At 49.3% G+C, this 21431-nt stretch overlaps 1 protein-coding gene across 3 annotated transcripts in view; it reads left to right on the forward strand.

Annotated features, from left to right (window-relative positions):
• The first annotated feature begins 553 nt into the window (after nt 1-553).
• ccny (cyclin Y) overlaps nt 554-21431 on the forward strand; it is a 243992-nt gene continuing 223114 nt past the window's right edge. The window contains exon 1 of one of the 3 annotated variants that reach the window (XM_060825092.1): nt 554-1846. In XM_060825092.1, the coding sequence (XP_060681075.1) occupies nt 1696-1846 (151 nt within the window). In that variant the 5' untranslated portion in view covers nt 554-1695. Of the gene's footprint in view, nt 1847-15683; nt 15793-16283; nt 16316-21431 lie in introns of those variants that run through there. The other 2 variants (XM_060825093.1, XM_060825095.1) reach the window with 2 other exon arrangements.

The following is a 21431-nucleotide window of genomic DNA, read 5'->3' on the forward strand; positions in this document are numbered from 1 at the left end:
ATTCTTTTATTGGATATGGGGATTGTTCCCTCATTGTTTCCTATCCCTGTTTGGACTGAAACTCATTCCTCTAAAAGTATCAATAAGGTTGACGAAATTTCCACTCAGTCTCATACCTCCCATAGATAATGCAACTGAGATTTGACACGTGACTCAGAACGTTGTTTGTCCGTGAAAAAAATTATTTACTTCATTGGATGGCCAAATCTTATTCAGGCTGACGAGAAAGGAAGTCACTGGAGCATATTGCTTGGATTGAATCCCATTTTGGCAACATACTATGGGAAACGTGAAGGCACTGGACAAAGTGCTGAAAAGATTCATTCGATTGGTTCCAGGGATGAGGTACAGAGTTAAACAAATTGGCAAAAGGAGCAATGGGAAGATAAGGAAAACCGTCTTCATGTAGCGAATGGGACTTTGAATCTGATGCCAGATTGTGTGGTGGAGACAGGTTTAATCTGAGCAATTGAAGGCTGGGAATTGGCGCTGTTGCTATTCAGAGAGCCAGTGCAGATGTGATGGGCTGAATAGCCTCTTCCTGTTTTGCAATCATTCCAAGATCCAGAAGATCTGATATTCAGTCGTCCTTGGTGCTCAATTCGGAATTTAGGTGGCAGCCGGGGTTACTACAGGGAGTCAGTTTGAAAATGCAACCTTGGTGAAAAGTGCACCTGTGAAGACAAGGTACAACTGGAGGGAAGATCGTCTGCTATAGACGCAGTGGTCAAACAGATATCAACACTCATTTATCCAGGTGAATAAATATCAAACAGAGTTGTTGGGAAGCGGGAAGGGGAGATGGAGGACGCAGTGACATGGAATCTTCGGTTGGTGCTTACAGGGGAAGTGGGAGAAATTGGAAAGAGAAACACATTTAGCATTTGCATTGCGTGCAAAAAAAAAGTTGACTGGACTTCGTCGAATTAAAGCTGACGGGGCATTCCCCACCCACGCATGCACTGTCCTGAATTTTGCAGCCCTCTGTCGATCCAACTAAAATTGCTGCGGGGGCTGGTTTTGCTGCAGCTACACGGTCGGCGGCTGTACACTAATGTATCGCCTCGGCTGGTGACTGTGTATCACTTTGTATTCACCGGCAAATCGCTACCCTTGAACCGGAACTCCTCGAGCGGATTGGTTACACTGCACTGTTGTTACTGTGTATGTGTGTGTCTGTGCTGGAGGATAAGTCACCATTTCAGACTCGAACACACACACAGTAACAATGATGCGAGGCTCCACCTGAAGCTTGTGTGTTTTTGTTGCTCCTGTCACCTTGGAGGACGTTTAAACCCGTGAAGGGCTCGATTCCTCAGTGTGAGCCAGGGAGGAGGAAGAAAACAATAATAATGGCTTAGGGCGAACACTTGAAGGAGATGGAGAGGGGAATCAGCTGCTGAGCTTTGAGCAGAGCTTCCCTCCGGTCGGTCAGTCTCAGGAGAGACAGGGGGGAAAACTCGCCGGTTCGTTTCCATGGCTGTGCAGTGCTAGCTGCTGCCGGGTGAGGGTGTATCTCTGATCGGACAGAGATTTTTCTTTGCCCTCTCCCTCCTTGTTTTAAATATCTATCATATATTTCTTCTCTCGTGTGGAAATTCCTACTTCCTTTTGGCTCCACCTGAATCCGATCCTTCATTCAATTAAGGAAAAAATATTTAAGCATCCGCCGAGAGAGACAAACAGAGTGAGAAAATGGGGAATACCACTTCATGCTGTGTCTCCTCCAGCCCCAAACTGCGGAGGAACCACGCTCGGCTGGAGACATACCGCACCGACACCGACATCAGCCGGGAGGACACGGGCTGTAACCTGCAGCACATCAGCGACAGGGAGGCGGTGGACGGTATGTGCACCATTCTGTAAATATACCTTTTCCTCTTCCCCGCCTCCCTCCTCCCCACAACGCCCTCCCTCCTCCAGCCCCCTGCCCCGTTCATCTCCTCCCTCCCCACCCTCCCTTCACCTACTCACCCCACCAACCCCTCCCTCTCTCACCCCCTTGATCTCTCCCCCTATATCTCTCCCCCTACTATCTGTCTCTCATCCCACCTTGATCTCTACCCCCATCACTCCATCTCCCCCTCGATCTTCCCCCCCCCACCATCCCTCCCTACTTCTCTCGTCCGAGCCTCCCTCCCTTCCCCCCTCTTACCGCCCCCATTCACCCCCTCCCCTTCCCCCCTCCCCCCACTCACTCACCCCCCCACTCACTCACCCCCCTCCCCCACCCCCCACTCACCCCCTCCCCTCCCCCACCCCCCACTCACCCCCTCACCTTCCCTCCCCCCACTCTCCCCCCCACTCACTCACCCCATCCCCTCCCCCCACTCACTCACCCCCCTCCCCTCCCCCCTCCCCCACTCACTCCCTCGCCTTCCCTCCCCTCCCCTCCCCTCCCCTCCCCTCCCCCCCCCTCCCCTCCCCCCCACTCACTCACCCCCTCACTCACCCCCTCCCCTCCACTCCCCTCCCCCCACTCACCCCCTCCCCTCCCCACCCCTCCCCCCCACTCACTCACCCCCTCCCCTCCCCTCCCCCACCCCCCACTCACCCCCTCACCTTCCCTCCCCCCACTCTCCCCCCATCCCCCCCCCCACTCTCCCCCCATCCCCCCCCTCCCCCCACTCACTCCCTCGCCTTCCCTCCCCTCCCCTCCCCTCCCCCCCACTCACTCACCCCCTCACTCACCCCCTCCCCTCCACTCCCCTCCCCTCCACTCCCCTCCCCTCCACTCCCCCCTCCCCTCCCCTCCACTCCCCCCCTCCCCTCCCCTCCACTCCCCCCTCCCCTCCCCTCCACTCCCCCCTCCCCTCCCCTCCCTCCACTCCCCCCCTCCCCTCCCCTCCACTCCCCCCCTCCCCTCCCCTCCACTCCCCCCCACTCACTCACCCCCTCCCCTCCCCCACCACCCACTCACCCCCATGCCTTCCCTCCCCCCCACTCACTCACCCCCTCGCCTTCCCTCCCCCCACTCACCCCCTCGCCTTCCCTCCCCCCACTCACCCCCTCGCCTTCCCTCCCCCCACTCACCCCCTCGCCTTCCCTCCCCCCACTCACCCCCTCGCCTTCCCTCCCCCCACTCACCCCCTCGCCTTCCCTCCCCCCTCGCCTTCCCTACCCCCTCGCCTTCCCTACCCCCTCGCCTTCCCTCCCCCCTCTCCCCCACTCACCCCTCTCCCCCACTCACCCCTCTCCCCCACTCACCCCTCTCCCCCACTCACCCCTCTCCCCTGCCCTCCACTCACCCCTCCCCACTCTCCCTCCCCCCTCTCCCTCCCCCCCACACCCCCTCGCCTTCTCCCCCCACACCCCCTCGCCTTCTCCCCCCACACCCCCTCGCCTTCTCCCCCCCACTCTCCCCCTCCCCCGCTCACCCCCCACTCCATTCCCCCCCACTCCATTCCACTCCCCCTTCACCGCCTCCCCCAAACTCAACCCCTCCCCTTCCCCCTCCCCTCGCCTCACCCTACCCTTCCCCCTCCCCTCGCCTCCCCCCTCGCCGTCCCCCCCACCCCCTCGCCTTCTCACCCCCCTCCCCCACTCAACCCCCATCCCCCTTCCCCCCCCACTCACCCCCTCCCCTTCCCCCTCGCCCCCCCGCCCCTTGCCTTCCCCCCCCTCACCCCCTCGCTTTCCCCCCCCTCGCCTTCCCCCCCCCTCACCCCCTCGCCTCCCCGCCTCCTCCCCCAGTCACCCCCTCATCTCCCTCCTCCCCCAGTCACCCCCTCACCTCCCTCCTCCCCCAGTCACCCCCTCACCTCCCTCCCCCCCCACTCACCCCCTCGTCTTCCCCCCCACTCACCCCCTCGTCTTCCCCCCCACTCTCACCCTCGACTCCCCCCCACTCACCCCTCGCCTTCTCCCCCTGCCTTCCCCCCACTCACCCCCTCCCCCCACTCACCCCTTGCCTTCTCCCCCTGCCTTCCCCCCCCACTCACCCCATGCCTTCTCCCCCTCGCCTTTTCCCCACTCACACCTCAACTTCACCCCCTTCCCCCCCCACTCACCCCCCCCCCCCCCCCCCCACACTCACCCCCCCCCCTCCCCCCCCACACTCACCCCCTCCCCTCCCCCCCCACACTCACCCCCTCCCCTCCCCCCCCACACTCACCCCCTAGCCTTCCCCCCCCCACACTCACCCCCTAGCCTTGTCCCCCTCCCACCCCCCACGCTCACACCCGCCCCTACCCCCCCCACACCCCCTCCCCTACCCCCCCCCACACCCCCTCCCCTTCCCCCCCACTCACCCCCTTCCCCCCAACTCACCCCCTCGCCTTCCCCCCCCACTCACCCCTCCCCTTTCCCCCCCTCCCCTTTCCCCCCTCCCCTTTCCCCCCTCCCCTTTCCCCCCTCCCCTTTCCCCCCTCCCCTTTCCCCCCTCCCCTTTCCCCCCTCCCCTTTCCCCCCTCCCCTTTCCCCCCTCCCCTTTCCCCCCTCCCCCTCCCCCCCCCACTCACCCCCTCGCCCCCACTCACCCCCACAACCTTCCCCTTTTCCCCCACTCACCCCCCTTCCCCCTTCCCCCCCACTTACCCCCTCCCCTTCCCCCCCCATTCACCCCCTCCCCTTCTCACCCCCTCCCCTTCTCACCCCCCCACTCACCCCCTCCCCTTCTCACCCCCCACTCACCCCCTCCACTTCCCCTTCCCCCGCACTCACCCCCTCCTCTTCCCCCGCACTCACCCCCTCCTCCGCACTCTCCCCCTCCCCTCACCTCACCCCCCACTCACCCCCTCCCCTTCCCCTTCTCACCCCCCACTCACCCCCTCCCCTTCTCACCCCCTTCTCACCCCCCACTCACCCCCCTCCGCCACACTCACCCCGTCCACCTCCCCTTCCCCCCCACTCACCCTCACCCCCCTCCCCTTCCCCCTCCCCTCCACTCACCCCCTCCCCTTCCCCCTCCCCTCCACTCACCCCCTCCCCTCACCCTTCCACTCACCCCCTCCACTCACCCCCCCTCACCCCCCCTCACCCCCTCCCCCACGCTCACCCCCTCCCCTCATCCTCCCCCCCCCACGCTCACCCCCTCACTCACCCCTTCCCCCTCACCCCCACTCACCCCTTCCCCCTCACTCACCCACTCACCCCTTCCCCCTCACTCACCCACTCACCCCCTCTCACAACTCACCCCCTCCCCCCCACTCACCCCCTCCCCCCCACTCACCCCCTCCCCCTTCACTCACCCCCTTCCCCTTCACTCACCCCCTTCCCCTTCACTCACCCCTTCCCCTTCACTCACCCCTTCCCCTTCACTCACCCCTTCCCCTTCACTCCACTCCCCCTCCCCCCCACTAACCCCCTCCCCTTCCCTCTCACCCCCTCCCCTTCCCCCTCCACAGCCTCCAACCCCTCGCCTACCACCCCACTCACCCCCTCCCCCACACTCACCCTCACCCCTTGCCCCCTCCTCTCACCCCCTCCCACTCACCCTCCACTCATCCCCTCCCCACTCATCCCCTCCCCACTCATCCCCTCCCCACTCATCCCCTCCCCACTCATCCCCTCCCCCCACTCACTCACCCCCTCCCTTCCCCCTCCACTAAACTCCTACCCTTCACCCTCCCACTCACCCCCTCCCCTCCCCCCCCCACTCACTCACCCCCCCACTCACTCACCCCGCTCCCCCACTCACTCACCCCCTCCCCTTCCCACCCCCCACTCACCCCCTCGCCTTCCCCCCCCCCCACACTCTCCCTCTCCCCCCACACTCTCCCTCTCCCCCCACACTCTCCCTCTCCCCCCACACTCTCCCTCTCCCCCCACACTCTCCCTCTCCCCCCCCCACACTCACCCCTCCCCTTACTCTTCTTCCCCCTCATCCCCACTCACCCCTCCCCTTACTCTTCTTCCCCCTCACCCCCACACCTCCTCCCCTTTCCCCCCACTCTCCCCTCCCCTTCACCCCCCACTCACCTCCACACCCCCACTCACCCCCTCCCCCCACTCAGCCCCTCCCCTTTCCCCTCCACACCCTCCAACCCCTCGCCTACTCCCCCACACTCAACCCCTCCCCCACACTCACCCCCTCCCCGTCCTCCTCCACTCACCCACCCTTCCCCCCCCAACTCACCCCCACGCCCCCCCCCTCGCCTCCCCCCCTCCCTCCCCCCCTCGCCTCCCCCCCTCGCCTCCCCCCCCACTCACCCCCTCGCCTCACCCCCTCGCCTCACCCCCTCGCCTCACCCCCTCGCCTTCTTCCCCCCCCGCTCACCCCCTCGCCTTCTTCCCCCCCCGCTCACCCCCTCGCCTTCTTCCCCCCCCGCTCACCCCCTCGCCTTCTTCCCCCCCCGCTCACCCCCTCGCCTTCTTCCCCCCCCGCTCACCCCCTCGCCTTCTTCCCCCCCCGCTCACCCCCTCGCCTTCTTCCCCCCCCGCTCACCCCCTCGCCTTCTTCCCCCCCCGCTCACCCCCTCGCCTTCTTCCCCCCCCGCTCACCCCCTCGCCTTCTTCCCCCCCCACTCCCTCACCCCCCTTCCCCACGCTCACCCCCTCCACTTACCCTTCCCCCCAACACTCACCCCCTCCCCGTCCTCCTCCACTCAGCCACTCACCCTCTCACCCACCCTTCCCCCCCCCACTCACCCTCACCCCCTCCCCTTGCCTTCCCCCGCCACTCACCCTCACCCCCCCTCCCCTTGCCTTCCCCCCCCACGCCGCCTTCCCCCCCGCTCACCCTCTTTCCCCCCTCATCCCCTCTTCCTCCCCCCCCTCATCCCCTCCTCTTCTCCCCCCCTCATCCCCTCCTCTTCTCCCCCCCTCATCCCCTCCTCTTCTCCCCCCCACTCACTCCCCTTCCCCTCTCTTCTTCTCCCCCCCCACTCACTCCCCTTCCCCTTTCCCCCCCCCACTTACCCTCTCCCCTTCCTTCCCCTTCCTTCCCATCCCTTCACCCCCTCCCTTCTCCTCCCCCTCCCCTTCCAGTCCTGGGCTCTGCTTTCCCTCCTGTCTCTGCTGTCTGATTGTCTTCCTTTGGCCCGGGGACAGGACGTGTGTGCGGCCCGGGGGAAGTGTGTGTGTGTACAGACTGATGTCCATCTATCTCCTTTGGGTCCTCGACTGCAGAGCAATGTTATTCCTTCCACCGTCGGTACCAAATCTCACTGATTTAATTTTAAAAGCAGAATATACATTTCTGCAGCATTTGGTGCTGTCTATGTGGCTGGTGTTGAGCCTGATCTTGGGGGGGGTGGGGGAGCCACGAGTTTCCGATGCTGACTGACCCCCACCCAGAAAACAAAACCTCTCGCTGTCTGACCCGATTTCCTTTTCAAACAGACGTCAGTGAAACGTCTGAACGAGTGCTGGGTTTGGACAAGCACTGCCGAGTTTTACCAGTTTAACTACATCTTGATCGCCTCATAATTGTGTAGACACTGGGGGGTTTATTTCTGGGGAGGAATAAAATAAATCAATATGAGGAACCGCGCCCCGGGTCACTCCAGGTGAATACGCGCTTTCCAAATCGGGAGGAGTGCAAGCTGTCTGCTCTTGGGCTTTGCTAATAAGTAAAAAAATAATAAACTCTGTTGTTTCAACTGTTCTAGCCTCCTCCCCTCTTCCGGATTCATCTGGTTTCTGACCGTACACGGAATGATGTTTCATGTTACACTGGACTCTCTCCTCCCTGTGCATTTAAACCACCCCGGGCGATAGCTCAGTGATTCGGGCTGCATTTCTGCTTGTTTTGATAACGTGTGTTTGCCCACTCAACCGGATTAATCTCTGGCCTGGTCAGAGGGGTCCTGGTGCTTCGTGAAAGTTGCCCGGGGTTGTAAAAGACAGCCGAGAACCCACGGCAGCAGCATGGCCTTAAACATCCTGTCCACCTCCGCCACCTTTCCCCACCCCCTTCAATTTCCAGCATTTGCTTTATAGATACAGCTATACGAGTTGATTCTATGATGAGGGAGGTAGATTACGTGCACATGTACCAAGCCCACGCAAGATTGACTCTCGCTGAAAATGTATGTTGTCACTTTAGCTCAGTTGGTGCAGTAGAATATTGTCATTTAAATCCAGGTTTGAGTGTTCAGTTTAATTCTTCACTTCATGACTGGCAGGTTTATTTGGAAATAAAATCACACAACCAGGTTATAGTCCGGCAGTTTATTTGGAAATAAGCTGAAAATGTGTTGCTGGTCAAAGCACAGCAGGCCAGGCAGCATCTCAGGAATAGAGAATTCGACGTTTCGAGCATAAGCCCTTCATCAGGAATGAGAGAGAGTAGCCAAGCAGGCTAAGATAAAAGGTAGGGAGGAGGGACTTGGGGGAGGGGCGATGGAGGTGGGATAGGTGGAAGGAGGTCAAGGTGAGGGTGATAGGCCGGAGTGGGGTGGGGGCGGAGAGGTCAGGAAGAGGATTGCAGGTTAGGAGGGTGGTGCTGAGTTGAGGGAACCGACTGAGACAAGGTGGGGGGAGGGGAAATGAGGAAACTGGAGAAATCTGAATTCATACCTTGTGGTTGGAGGGTTCCCAGGCGGAAGATGAGGCGCTCCTCCTCCAGCCGTCGTGTTGTTATGTTCTGCCGGTGGAGGAGTCCAAGGACCTGCATGTCCTCGGTGGAGTGGGAGGGAGAGTTAAAGTGTTGAGCCACGGGGTGGTTGGGTTGGTTGGTCCGGGCGGCCCTGAGGTGTTCTCTGAAGTGTTCCGCAAGTAAGCGGCCTGCCTCACCAATATAGAGGAGGCCACATCGGGTGCAGCGGATGCAATAGATGATGTGTGTGGAGGTACAGGTGAACTTGTGGCGGATATGGAAGGATCCCTTGGGGCCTTGGAGGGAAGTGAGTGTGGAGGTGTAATAAACCTGTTTGACTATAATCCAGTGCTGTGTGATTTTAACTTTGTCCACCGCAGTCCAACACTGGCACCTCCACTTCATGACTGAACACAGTTGTCCAAAGAAGATTTTTGATCATGTGTTTTTGCTTTGACAAGTAGAAAGAAAAAATACCAGTTTTTTGTAGTGGGATGGTTGCATAAATGCAAGTATTTATATTCTTTTCTGTTAGTTGACCCACAAATAGAATAAAGTTAAAGACCACACAACACCAGGTTATAGTCCAACAGGTTTGTTTGGAAGCACAAGCTTTCAGAGCTCTGGTCCTTCGTCAGGTGGCTAGTGGGACACAGTCTTATCACTAGCTACCGTGATGAAGATGCAGCGCTCCGAAAGTTTGTTCTGCCAAATAAACCTGTTGGACTATACCCTGGTGTTGTGATTCTTAACTTTGTTCTACCCTAGTCCAACTCAGGCACCTCCTCCATCGTGCCTCATTTCTGTTAACCTGTTTGCAGCCTTTGGTGTGGTTGACCAGTACCGCTCATCTTCTAGGTGGGATTATATTTGTATGGTCCCATCCTAATCATCCAATAATAGAGAATTATTTGCAATGACTTCACTTCACTTCACACGTCAATAGTGTTCTGTTGGAAATGTCCCAAGGAACTATCCTTGTTTTGCTTCTGTTTCTGAGACATGTCATAATTTGAAAACATAACATTGGCCTCAATCAGTTGATATGCTGCCATATTTCTCACTTCTGACTTGTTGAAACTGGGGGATTCAGTAATGATAACATCAGTGAATTTCAATGGCAGTGGATAGGATGTATCTTATTGGACATGGTCATTACTTGCATCTGTGTGGTGCCAATGTGACTTGCCACTTGTTTTCCCAAGCCTGGAGATTCTTCAGGTCTTGTTGTATTTGAACATGGACTGCTTCTGAATCTGAGGAGTCATGAATGATGCTGAACATTATGCAGTCATTGGTGACCATTCCCACTTCTGATCTACTTACACGAATTAGACCTATTTTCTCTCAGAATTAGGAGGTTAAGTGGTGATCGGATTCAAGACTTCAAAATATTAACAGGAGAATAGAGTCATTAAAGATAAACTATTTCCACTGGTTGGAGATTCTAGAACTAGGGGGCATAGTCTGAGAATTAGGACCAGACCATATAGGAAAGTTGTTAGGAAGCACATCGACATAGAAGTGTGGTAGAGGTTTGGAACCTTTTTTCAAAAATAGTAGTTGATGCTAGATCATTTGTTAATTTTAAGTCTGAGATAGCACTTTTTGACTCTGATCTTCAGCATCTGCTGTCCTCACTTTCTCATAGATATATTTTTGTTAAGCAAAGATGTTAAGGGATTGGGGCCAAAGGCAGGTCTGCAGAGTTAGGCCACAGATCAGCCATGATGTTCCAGTGCAGGCCTGGCTGACCTTGTGTTGTCTATCCTTCAGGAAATGAAACATATTTAAAGTTTGGTGTATGTCCCAACTTGCTCCAGATCCCATTCACCTAGCATCCCTGTCTCCATTTACCAATATGGTGACCTACTCCAGAGGTGCCTCAATTTTCTCTTATTTTAAAATCCCTTAATGGCACACCCTCTCTTTTAACCACCTTTAGTTGCATAATATTCTAAAATCTTTACCCTTTCCCAAATTTGCAAATGTGTTGCTGGTCAAAGCACAGCAGGCCAGGCAGCATCTCAGGAATAGAGAATTCGACGTTTCGAGCATAAGCCCTTCATCAGGAATAAGAGAGAGAGAGCCAAGCAGGCTGAGATAAAAGGTAGGGAGGAGGGACTAGGGGGAGGGGCGATGGAGGTGGGATAGGTGGAAGGAGGTCAAGGTGAGGGTGATAGGCCGGAGTGGGGTGGGGGCGGAGAGGTCAGGAAGAGGATTGCAGGTTAGGAGGGCGGTGCTGAGTTGAGGGAACCGACTGAGACAAGGTGGGGGGAGGGGAAATGAGGAAGCTGGAGAAATCTGAATTCATACCTTGTGGTTGGAGGGTTCCCAGGCGGAAGATGAGGCGCTCCTCCTCCAGCCGTCGTGTAGTTGTGTTCTGCCGGTGGAGGAGTCCAAGGACCTGCATGTCCTCGGTGGAGTGGGAGGGGGAGTTAAAGTGTTGAGCCACGGGGTGATTGGGTTGGTTGGTTCGGGCGGCCCAGAGGTGTTCTCTGAAGCGTTCCGCAAGTAAGCGGCCTGTCTCACCAATATAGAGGAGGCCACATCGGGTGCAGCGGATGCAACTCAGCACCGCCCTCCTAACCTGCAATCCTCTTCCTGACCTCTCCGCCCCCACCCCACTCCGGCCTATCACCCTCACCTTGACCTCCTTCCACCTATCCCACCTCCATCGCCCCTCCCCCTAGTCCCTCCTCCCTACCTTTTATCTCAGCCTGCTTGGCTCTCTCTCTCATTCCTGATGAAGGGCTTATGCTCGAAACGTCGAATTCTCTATTCCTGAGATGCTGCCTGGCCTGCTGTGCTTTGACCAGCAACACATTTGCAGCTGTGATCTCCAGCATCTGCAGACCTCATTTTTTACCTTTCCCAAATTTGACTACTATTAAGAATATAATTACTGAGAGCAGGAGTAGGCAATTCAGCCCCTCAAGCCTGCTCCGTTGTTTATTATGATCTCATTTCAGCATCAATTCCACTTTGCTGCCTGCTCACCATAGCTATTTTCCCCTTACAAATTAAAAATCTGTCTATCTTCTCCTGAAATTTATTCAGTGCCTTGGCATCAATTGCACTCCAGGTAATGAAATCCATAGTTTTGCCTTGTACATTCCAGATTTTAATGATTTTGTTGTTGGCAGTCTTCAAATATCTTGAATTGGAGCTCCAGAATTCTCTCCTTAAACACTCCAATTCATGGTCCAAGCCCCTCCAAAGCGACTTGCTAAAACGTAACTCTTTGACAAAGCTTCTAATCACTTGTCCTATTTTCGTATTGCTCGATGAAGGACAGTGGATGATTTACTATGTTAAAGGTTTTTTCTAAGTTGCTGTTTGACACCTAGTCCTGGATGAGCCACAATGAAGCCCACGTCACTAAATAAGTAATGAAACAAACTCCAATTAATTCTTGAGATAACCCAAGACAAAACATTGATTATAACTCTGCAACCTTTCCCACTGATTCCATCTCTGCTATTGTCTGTATTGAAAGTGACTGTGAACAATCTAGACCTACTCACCCTGCCTTTTTTGCTATCTCAGCCCACCTACTGCTGAAGCCTTCATCCATGCCCTGGAATTCTCTACTTAAAACCTCTTTGCACCTCTTTCCTTTCAAACTGCTTTTTAAAATTGTCACTTTGACCAAAGCTTTGTTCAGCTCTAATAATCTCTTCGTGGCCTGGTGTCAAGTTTTGCCAGGTAAGGTTTGTGTGAACTCCTTTGCAAGGTTTATAGGCTGCTATGTAAACGTGATTTCAACGAGTCATGAGCACTGAAGGAAAGCGTCAGATATGTTGATTGAAACTGGTTAAAGGAGGTAATTAAAATGAGCGATGTATCAGTGTAGAATAGATCAGGTTGTGATTTTTCCAAGGGCAGGGTAGTTTACATAACCTTTACATAAGATGAACAGATTTGGGCTGCAGCAAAGATGAGGAAATCTACCATATGCTGCTTGTTCACAGTTGAGGAAAAAAAATGTAACAAATACTTCAAAGGCAATTTTAAGTGGGTCAGCTAAGCCTTTGAATTGGAATAAACCAGGGGAAAAAAATCTCCTGAAATTTTACTGTAGTGTTTTTCAAGTTTCTTTGCAATCATATGACTGGAAACTTTAGACTCTGGTTTGTTCGTGCTTGTCATGGTAGAATTCCCTTACAAAACTTGATGTGGAGATAAACATTGAAACTGAAAGAAATGATTTAACTCAGTAACTGGTATTGATAATTATTAGATTTTACTTGCAGACATATTCATTAGCAAAAGCAGAGATTTAGTAGCTGTACTTCTCATTCTGCAAATAAAATCAGAAATCATCAGTAGTTTTGCTCCCAGACAACATTTTGAAAAAAAGCCACTCCAGCTTCTTTAATTACAAACCTCAACTTCTCTGATTCAGTCCCAAGACAGACTGACATGAGTGTTCTGATACACAAGTGGCTTAGCTATCTATTGTTATATCAATTCTGCTGGTCAGGTCACCAGGGTTGTTATCGAGAGCAAAGAACCCATTGTCTTTTCCACTGCTGACTCCCTTGTGACAATATCTCTGCTAACCTCGTCTAACATCAAATTGAAAGTCTTTATTCTCTCATCAAGAGACAACCTTACTTCATCCTTCTTTCCTAATTAGACAAAGTTCCTTAAAGACTGCTTGGTTCTTATTCTGATCACCCATCGCAAGGTTTCTCATTTCTTTCCTGTATCTCTCATTACTTAATTCAAGCTCACCTTACCAATTAGACTCACCTTTATTATCATTTGATCCCATTTCCACAAAATTGCTACCCACCTAACTTCTTTTACTATTTCGCATTTCAGCTGATGTTTGAAATGATGCCGTTCTGCGGGCCATGACTTCCTCTAGTTTTGCAGTCGTACGTGATTCCTCTTTCTCTCTCCTCAGATGCTTCCAAAGTTGATGAATATTTCTGTGAATTCATTCTTTTCTCCCATTTTTTGTTTTTACTGTTCGTCAGTACCTTTTTGAATCCTCTAATCAGGTTTCCACTAGTCCCATTTCAATACAAAACTAAAGCCATGAATTACATTTTTTAATCATCCATGATCTCTATGTTCTATTTGACAATATACCATTCTCTTTAACACCTCTCGATGTGAAAGCGAGGACTGTAGATGCTGGAGATTGGAGATGAGTGTGGCGCTAGAAAAGCGCAGCAGGTCAGGTAGCATCCGAGGAGCAGGAGAATCAATGCTTCGGGCAAAAGCCCTTCATCAGGAATGTTATTCCTAAGGGCTTTTGCCCGAACGTTGATTCTCCTGCTCCTCGGATGCTACCTGACTTGCTGCGCTTTTCTAGCACCACATTCTCAATCTCTGTCCTGATGTCCAGCATGGTGAATCTGTCACCCTTTCCCATCCATTCAGGGAGAAAGTATCTCTGTCTATACACCTCTTCTCAATGCTGCACTATCATTTTGAGAAGTCCATCACTGACCTCCTCTTCCTCATTGATATACTTTACATTGGCAACATCATCTGAATTAGTTTTGATCTGCACACTGTTGATGCACGAGTCCTGCTCTTTTGCCTCAATGTTGAATAAGCCAGTTTGTCAAGCATCCAGTATTGGATGAACTGACATTCCCTTCAGCTCAACAATTGAAAGAATAATGCTATTCTCATTTGCATCACAACAAACTCCATGATTCATTCGGCTGAACCAGGCTGTTCAGAACATTGGTGACCTATTCTTTTCTAAACTGAGGTTCTAACCTTGGATAAAAGACTGCCTAGTTTCCTGTGGAACTTTAACTATTTGACAGATCTTCTGCTGAAATTTTCATCCATGTTGTCACTTGCTGACTCAACTATTCTACTACTGTGGGTCCGTGTCTCTCTTCTTCAAAATGGACTGACCAAAACCTTTGCTGTACATGCACTGTTGTGCACCAAGACCCATTCTAACATTCTGACATTTTTGTATGTGCCCTGCTTCCTTTGAGTAAAAAGTGAGGTCTGCAGATGCTGGAGATCAGAGCTGAAAATGTGTTGCTGGTTAAAGCGCAGCAGGTCAGGCAGCATCCAAGGAACAGGGAATTCGACGTTTCGGGCAAAAGCCATTCCTGATTAAGGGCTTTTGCCCGAAACATCGAATTCCCTGTTCCTTGGATGCTGCCTGACCTGCTGCGCTTTAACCAGCAACACATTTTCAGCCCTGCTTCCTTTGCCCAGTCTTCTGTGGCTGTGCCCAGCTGCCTACACCTTGTGCTTTGTAGGATTGCCTTACTGATCTCCTTCAATCACTGGCTGTCTCTTGTGTGAACACTCTATTCTTTTAAAAAAAACTTTCAGATGCACTTTCTAATCATTTACTACTTTGAATTATTATTTATTTTCCTTTACCTTTGGCAGCTCTGAAGTGTTGTGTACAGTTTCCTATACTAAGTATTTGTTTCAGTATACATTAATGAAGTTGAATATGTTTCAATTATGACATAATTTACAGAAGGGTAGGCGCAGAGAATTAAAGAGGCTCATGTATGTTTACGAAAGTTAAATTTGTGATTGATTGAGCTTTTTACAAATTAAGAAATTAATACCGATAACTGACATTAATCTGAGAAGCTAATACAAGTCCAGTACATTTCTGAAAATTTAAAGTACTTAGTGCAGCACAGTATGTTGAGAACATGGATCTTGAGGGAGGGAGGAGAGAAGAAAGATTTGTTTGTGAATAACATTTGCACGATGGAGATACGTTTGCACACACAACAGTCCACTTTGAATGTTCAATATTAAAAACACAAATATACAGGATTATCCCTTGTTGGCTTAAGTAGAAGTTGCATTGGAAGGAGGATGTAGAGCAGATAAGCCATCAAGTTGGCTTTTCCCCTATAACTTTGGAATTAGAAAGGGCTTCAGAAATAGTTAAGCTGATTTAGAAAATTAGCAGTCAGTCCCTGTTAAAGCTTCACCTTTTATGGTGGAATGTGGGTGGGAATGGGGGATAGGGGAAGAAAAGTCATTTGGCTGACTCGTGTTGATTTTAGACAGAGACGGTCTCTGTATTTTAATCATTGTCATGCAGAAATGTACCATCATGTGTTTTAGGTCATTTGCTTCAGTGCTTTTGTAAGGAAAGATTGTCAGATATTTGATTTTATTTAAGATGTGACTTTTTGGTAGGAGTAATCCTTGCATCTTGGTAGTCTTATTCATACAGGTGTTACCATGAAATATCAGTTCGCAGTGAGTTTGAAGTTACGGCTGAATACTGAAGTTGGAAATGAAAGCAGAACGAAGACATGCACAGTAGAACCACAAAGGAAAAAAATAGGGTGCAGCCATTGTTTCAACCTTTCAGTAGTTAAGTTCTGTGTGTGTAAGATTATTTACTACCAAGTGTTAAAATTTATCATAGTACTTCAAAGGTACTGCACTTTGATAAATTTTGCATGTGGAGTGAATGATCTAAATTGGTTTTAATATGACTTCAATATATTTCGTTGCATTCCATTTATGGTGTTTAATTGTGTTTGGCATTCTGGCTCAATTGTGAAATGAAGTTAGCATATTCTTCCACCGTCACCTCCTACCGCATGTGCTGTTAACCTTCTGATCTCAGGAGCTGCAGTTCCTTAGAAGCACGAAGTTGTAGGCCCCTTGCGCAGCAGTGTTGCCAACATCAATAATCCCTGTCTGTGCCTTTAAGCTCCTTTCCTCGTTTTTATGTTTATGTCAGTGAAGAACATGGACTGCCAAGAAGTGATCTTGTAGTCATGGTCCATGTTATAGGAAGGGTGTCATTTGAAGTCCTCGTATGATAAATTGTGCTCTCTGGTTAAAAATGACTCCTTATTCGTAAGTGAAAATTGCTTTGTTTGTATTTTCAGTTACAAGCTGTTGGAAATCCTGAGTAGAAGATAAACAGTTAAGATGGTAAATCTAACATTCCATCTGAAATTTCTATTATCAGGGTAGCCTGCATTTAGGGATGAAATAGGCTGTTCCAGTATATTGACATTGGATAGTATTAATGTAGGATGATTTGATGGCATAGAAATGTTCTTATGTTATTTTGTCTTTATTTTTGTGAATGTATATTGCTCACTAAACAAGATGAAACCTGATTTGTCAATGCATTTATTTGTAGCTTTGTTTGCAGCTAATTATGCTGTGTCCTGAGCAGATGCGTTGGGATGCAGCTATGATTTAAACTGTGATCTTTCCCAGGCAACTAATTAATTACCAGCAGTGCTCAGAAATTGTCTGGACAAATTGTTGACACGTTAGTTGAGTTTAACAGCATTGTATGGGGCATTTAACTTTTTGAGAAGCACCGTTGCTCTGTGGTTGCTCCTTTTGAAGTTCTGCTTCTTTGTTATTTCTGCCTCAGAGGCAAAGCAGCTCCACTGAGCTGAGAACAGCTTCAGAGGAGGCTGTTTGTCTTTGTTATAGCACAAGCTTTCCTTGAGCTCTCTCACTGTAGATTTAACTTTCTGTGAATAAAAATGTTTTTAGAATTTGATTGTTGCATTACATCAGTGGTGAACACAATGATTCCCCGACCCTGTCTGCAGCCTTAATTTTTCTCCCTCCCTCATCCCTTTCCCCTGCTCTTTGTAAACTTGCCGCTTCTGTGCCTCTGTGAATAACTACATGGGCTATGGAAAGTTGATCAGAAAAAGCTCTGACAATGCTGCTTTTCAAGCTCTCCAAAATAATGGAAGGGAAAACGGTTAAAAGAGGCAGTGTAATTTCAGTTTCCATACAGGAAATGGAAGCACTCTATGAAAATAGAACCACTGGTTGTGTGTTATTGCCCCACTTCCTGTGAGTTAAGTGCCTGGTCTTCATCTGGCAATTGCCTATTTTAAGTTGGTAATTGATCACCAGCTTCTGCAGCTCAAGTCTCTTGCAGCAGCAGCCAGAAGAATGTTAAACTGGTTGTGGGAAAATTTAGTTTACACGGAGCTACTTTCTCTTTAGATAGTTATCCCCTTGGTCAGGAAGGAGTGCTGCTTCAGGGCAATAGGCACATAGGGGGCTCACAGCTCTGTTGGTGAGGTAGCCTCAGTGCTCTATTTTTGTGCAGCAGGTACACGTTTCGTGGCTATTAGTATGGATGAAAACAGAAGTGGTGGTGTGGAATAGGCAAATTAACCCAGGTCCGTGTGGTACAAGAGGCCTCTCAAATGGTGGTGTAGTAAATTGGTTCCCTCCAGCCAGAAATAGGAGACCTGAAGTCTGTTTTAACTGACCTGTCCAAAGGTAAGGAATGTCTTCCAGGGGGTGGAGAAATGCCTTAAACAGGGCTGGAATCAAATGTTCTGGCAAATTGAGTAACTTGGGTGGTAGAAAGGCCTGGAAAACTAAAAAAGAGGAAAGGATAGTTCAGGGGTAAAGGGGGCGTGGATGGTGATGATGAGGGAGAATATATTTATAGGTCTGAAGAGTAAAATCAAGGCTGTCAAACAGTAGTGATTTTGGTAAAATTGAACAGCTTGTGGCCAGACGGAATAGAGAGTCAAAGGGCAGTGATGGGGAGTTTTAGTGACTCATTGCTATTTAACTTAGTTGATGGGACTAAGTTAAAATTGAATGCACAAGACTTTGGAAACCAGGTTGATAAATGGCATAAATGGAGAGGGAAACCGTTTGGTCAAGTCACCACTTCTGAGATCTCGTTGTAGAGCTATGAAGACTGGAAGTCAAATATTTCAAAGTTCTTAATTTTTTTTTAAAAAATGAGCAAAATAGTAAAGGAAGTTAGGTAATCTTGATGGATGAAGAATGAGCGAAAATCAGGAGAGATGCTGTATAGATTTTCCTCTCTCAGAAAGTCAACTTGCAGAATCAATATTACTTCTTTGCTTCAAGTCATATTGTTTGAGTGTAAATCAACAGATTAACAGAGCAAGAAACTCAGGCAATGTAATTATCATATTGGACTTTAGTCTTCAAGATGACAAAGGAAACCAAGTTATTAAAAACAACTTGGGGAATGAGTCCATGACAATTTTCTTAGAGCAATATGTTAATGAACCAACTCAGAAACAAACTATTAAAAAAAAACAATTTTATGTTTTGAGACACAGTTAATTTTCAAAGTAGAGGAACCTTGAGCATAATCTGATCTGATGACAATTTCATACATTTTTGTGTGTGATATGGCTAAGTCCAAAACTATAGTCACTGAGAGCAATGAAGGTTCATTGTCTGTCTTATGAAGAGATTGAGTCAAATAAGCATATATTCTTTGGTGTTTGGAAAAGTTAGAGGTGCTGTCATGGAAATCTGTGGAACCCACAGGTGATTTGACAGGGCATTTACTGAGAGGTGGATTTCTCTGGTTGTGGAGTTTGGAACTAGGGCTTATTGCCTTAGGAAAAGGAACCAGCCATTTATTACTGTGATGTGCATTGTTTCACTCAGAGCTAGTAATCTCTGGAATTCCCTGGCCCTGAGGTTTATGGTGCTTAGTCATTAAATGTCTTCAAAACTGTAATCAATGGATTACTGGACTGTCAATGGGGAAAGCCCATAAGATATTGTATTTTATCTATTTTCCTCTCTGCTGTAGAAATTTGGACAATAAGTAAAAATCTGAAGAAAATGAAGGTCTTGGGATATTTGGATACTAAAGGCGTATGCCAAAAATTCCACACACAGATCATAAGACAAATGCTGAGGTATTTGGAAATGCAAGAGCAAACAGCTATTAAAAATGACCTTTAGAAAAGGGAAATGTCAATATTTTGGCTGCTTGCTCTGAGTTGAACAGTTACAGCATCTCTTATGGAGGGCAAAGTGGAAGCAGGCAGCAAAATGAAAAGTTGATCTAAGCGTAGTTGGATAATGGAAGTCACAGAGCAGATGTGCAGCGGTTGATGTGTGAGTGTGGAATAACACAGAAGTGAAGTGTAGCATACCATTACAGCAGATCTCCTGGCAGAAGCAGTGACAAACTGCAGCAGCCGGGGAATTGAGGGATTTGGGGATGAACTGAGAAAATAAAATTGTTGTGAAAGATCAGCAATGATCTTAGTGAATGGTAGAATAAACTTGAGGGACCTCAAGGCCTACTCCCTCTATCTCTTCAGATCTTATTGCATTGCATTGGTGACTTTAGTTCTGCAGTGTAGTTATGATATGACATTTTCTCCTAATCAGGCATTTTATTATTCTTGCTAGAAATATCATAATACAATAGCATGATCTGCCTACAGCATGTCTGTATGATCTGAGATGTTGTGGTCAGTCTGCACAGGTATGGGGATGTGTGCAGGGTTCAGTTATCTTGATGTCTTGTTGCAGGTGAAAAGTATGATAGACCTCCGAAGCTGACCTTTCTTCCATCATTCTAGATGGCAACATATTGTTACATTTTTGAGAGTTGCCCCTCAATGAGATGTTAGGTTTGTAGCCTTAGATGCAAAAGTTACTCAGTATTGTTGGAAGTTGATTGTATTACCCCCCAAGAATTACATTTCTGATGCATACTGTTTGTCACAATGCTGAATTATTCCCATGTAATAACATTTTTAAAGACTGTCGCCATGATTGAATGCATGTGTTGCTTTGGGAAATTTTAAATCTTGTGTAGAGAAGGATACTTATTTAAAGAAGGATACTTATTTAAAGAAGCAACATCAACATTGCTGTTGCCAACTTTTTACACATCTGTTGGTTTTTAATAAGGAAAAATGCAAAACTCTGAAGTGGCTTAAATTGATGAATTGTATATACATTTGGAACTTGCTGTGATTGGTTAGGGCAGTGTTGCAATCATAAAAGTTTAAGAGTTGACAGTGGGAATTAAACTTCAGCCGTTTTTTTAATTGATCTTTCTTAAACTATGTATTTTTTTTGTTTAGTTTGTCATTATAATTTCGATTGCAAATGCGATGAAATCTGGGCAGGTGCGATATTTATTCATGCTGAAGTGTTGCTGCTGTTTTGCAGTTCCTTGGCTGCATTGCCAACACTGGAATTTCTTGCAAAATCAGTCACCCTTCACTTCCAGCCCATTCTACTTCTGAGGTTTATTTCTTTGAACATAGGAAAGCTGAAGTGAATTTTCTGTAGTTTCTATTGTTTACAATATTTCACTCAAACTTTGCAAGTTTACATCAGTAACGTTGAAGCAGTATATCTTCAGCAGTTAACAGGCAACCTTATTCTGGGTTATGTCAATGTTATCGTACATGTAATTAATAGAAGTTGCATGGGAGCTGCCTGGATTTAACTCTCTTTGATATTTCCACAACGTTTCTTGATTTTATTTTATGTGCACTTCACAAATTCTACAAATCATTCCTTTTTTGTTGAAAGGAAGTTGGCTCTTCTGGAGTGATCTTGGGTGGTTCCTGATGCAACAGGTAACTGCTCTGAAAATGGCTTCATTTATTAGTTGAAAGCAAATAATAAAAATGCAAACAAAGGTGTGGAGAAAAATTAGGGCGATGCAGTGCAATAAATCATAGAATCTCTTACTCTGTGGAAGCAGATCATTCAGAGTGGTGCTGGAAAAGCATAGCAGATCAGGCAGCATCCGAGGAGCAGGAAAATTTAACGTTTTCAGGCAAAAGCCCTTCATCAGGGGTAGAGCTTTTGCCAGAAACGTCAATTTTCCTGCTCCTCAAATGCTGCCTGATCCGCTGTGCTTTTCCAGCACCACTCTGATCTAAACTCTGGTTTCTAGCATCTGCAGTCCTCACTTTTGCCAAGCAGTTCATTCAGTTCATCAGGTCCATCGATCCTCCAAAGAGCAAACCCAATCCCTATAACCCTCCATTTCCTGTGGTTAAACCACCTAGCCTGTGTATCCCTGGACATTATGGGCAATTTTAACATGGCACTTCCACCCTAACCTGCATATCTTTGGACTGTGAGAGGAAACTGGAGCACCCAGGGGAAACCCACACGGACACAGGGAGAATGTGCAAACTCTGCAGAGACAGTTGCCTGAGGGTAG

The sequence above is a fragment of the Hemiscyllium ocellatum genome, chromosome 5 (assembly GCF_020745735.1).
Source record: "Hemiscyllium ocellatum isolate sHemOce1 chromosome 5, sHemOce1.pat.X.cur, whole genome shotgun sequence".
In the NCBI taxonomy this organism is placed as follows: Eukaryota; Metazoa; Chordata; class Chondrichthyes; order Orectolobiformes; family Hemiscylliidae; genus Hemiscyllium; species Hemiscyllium ocellatum.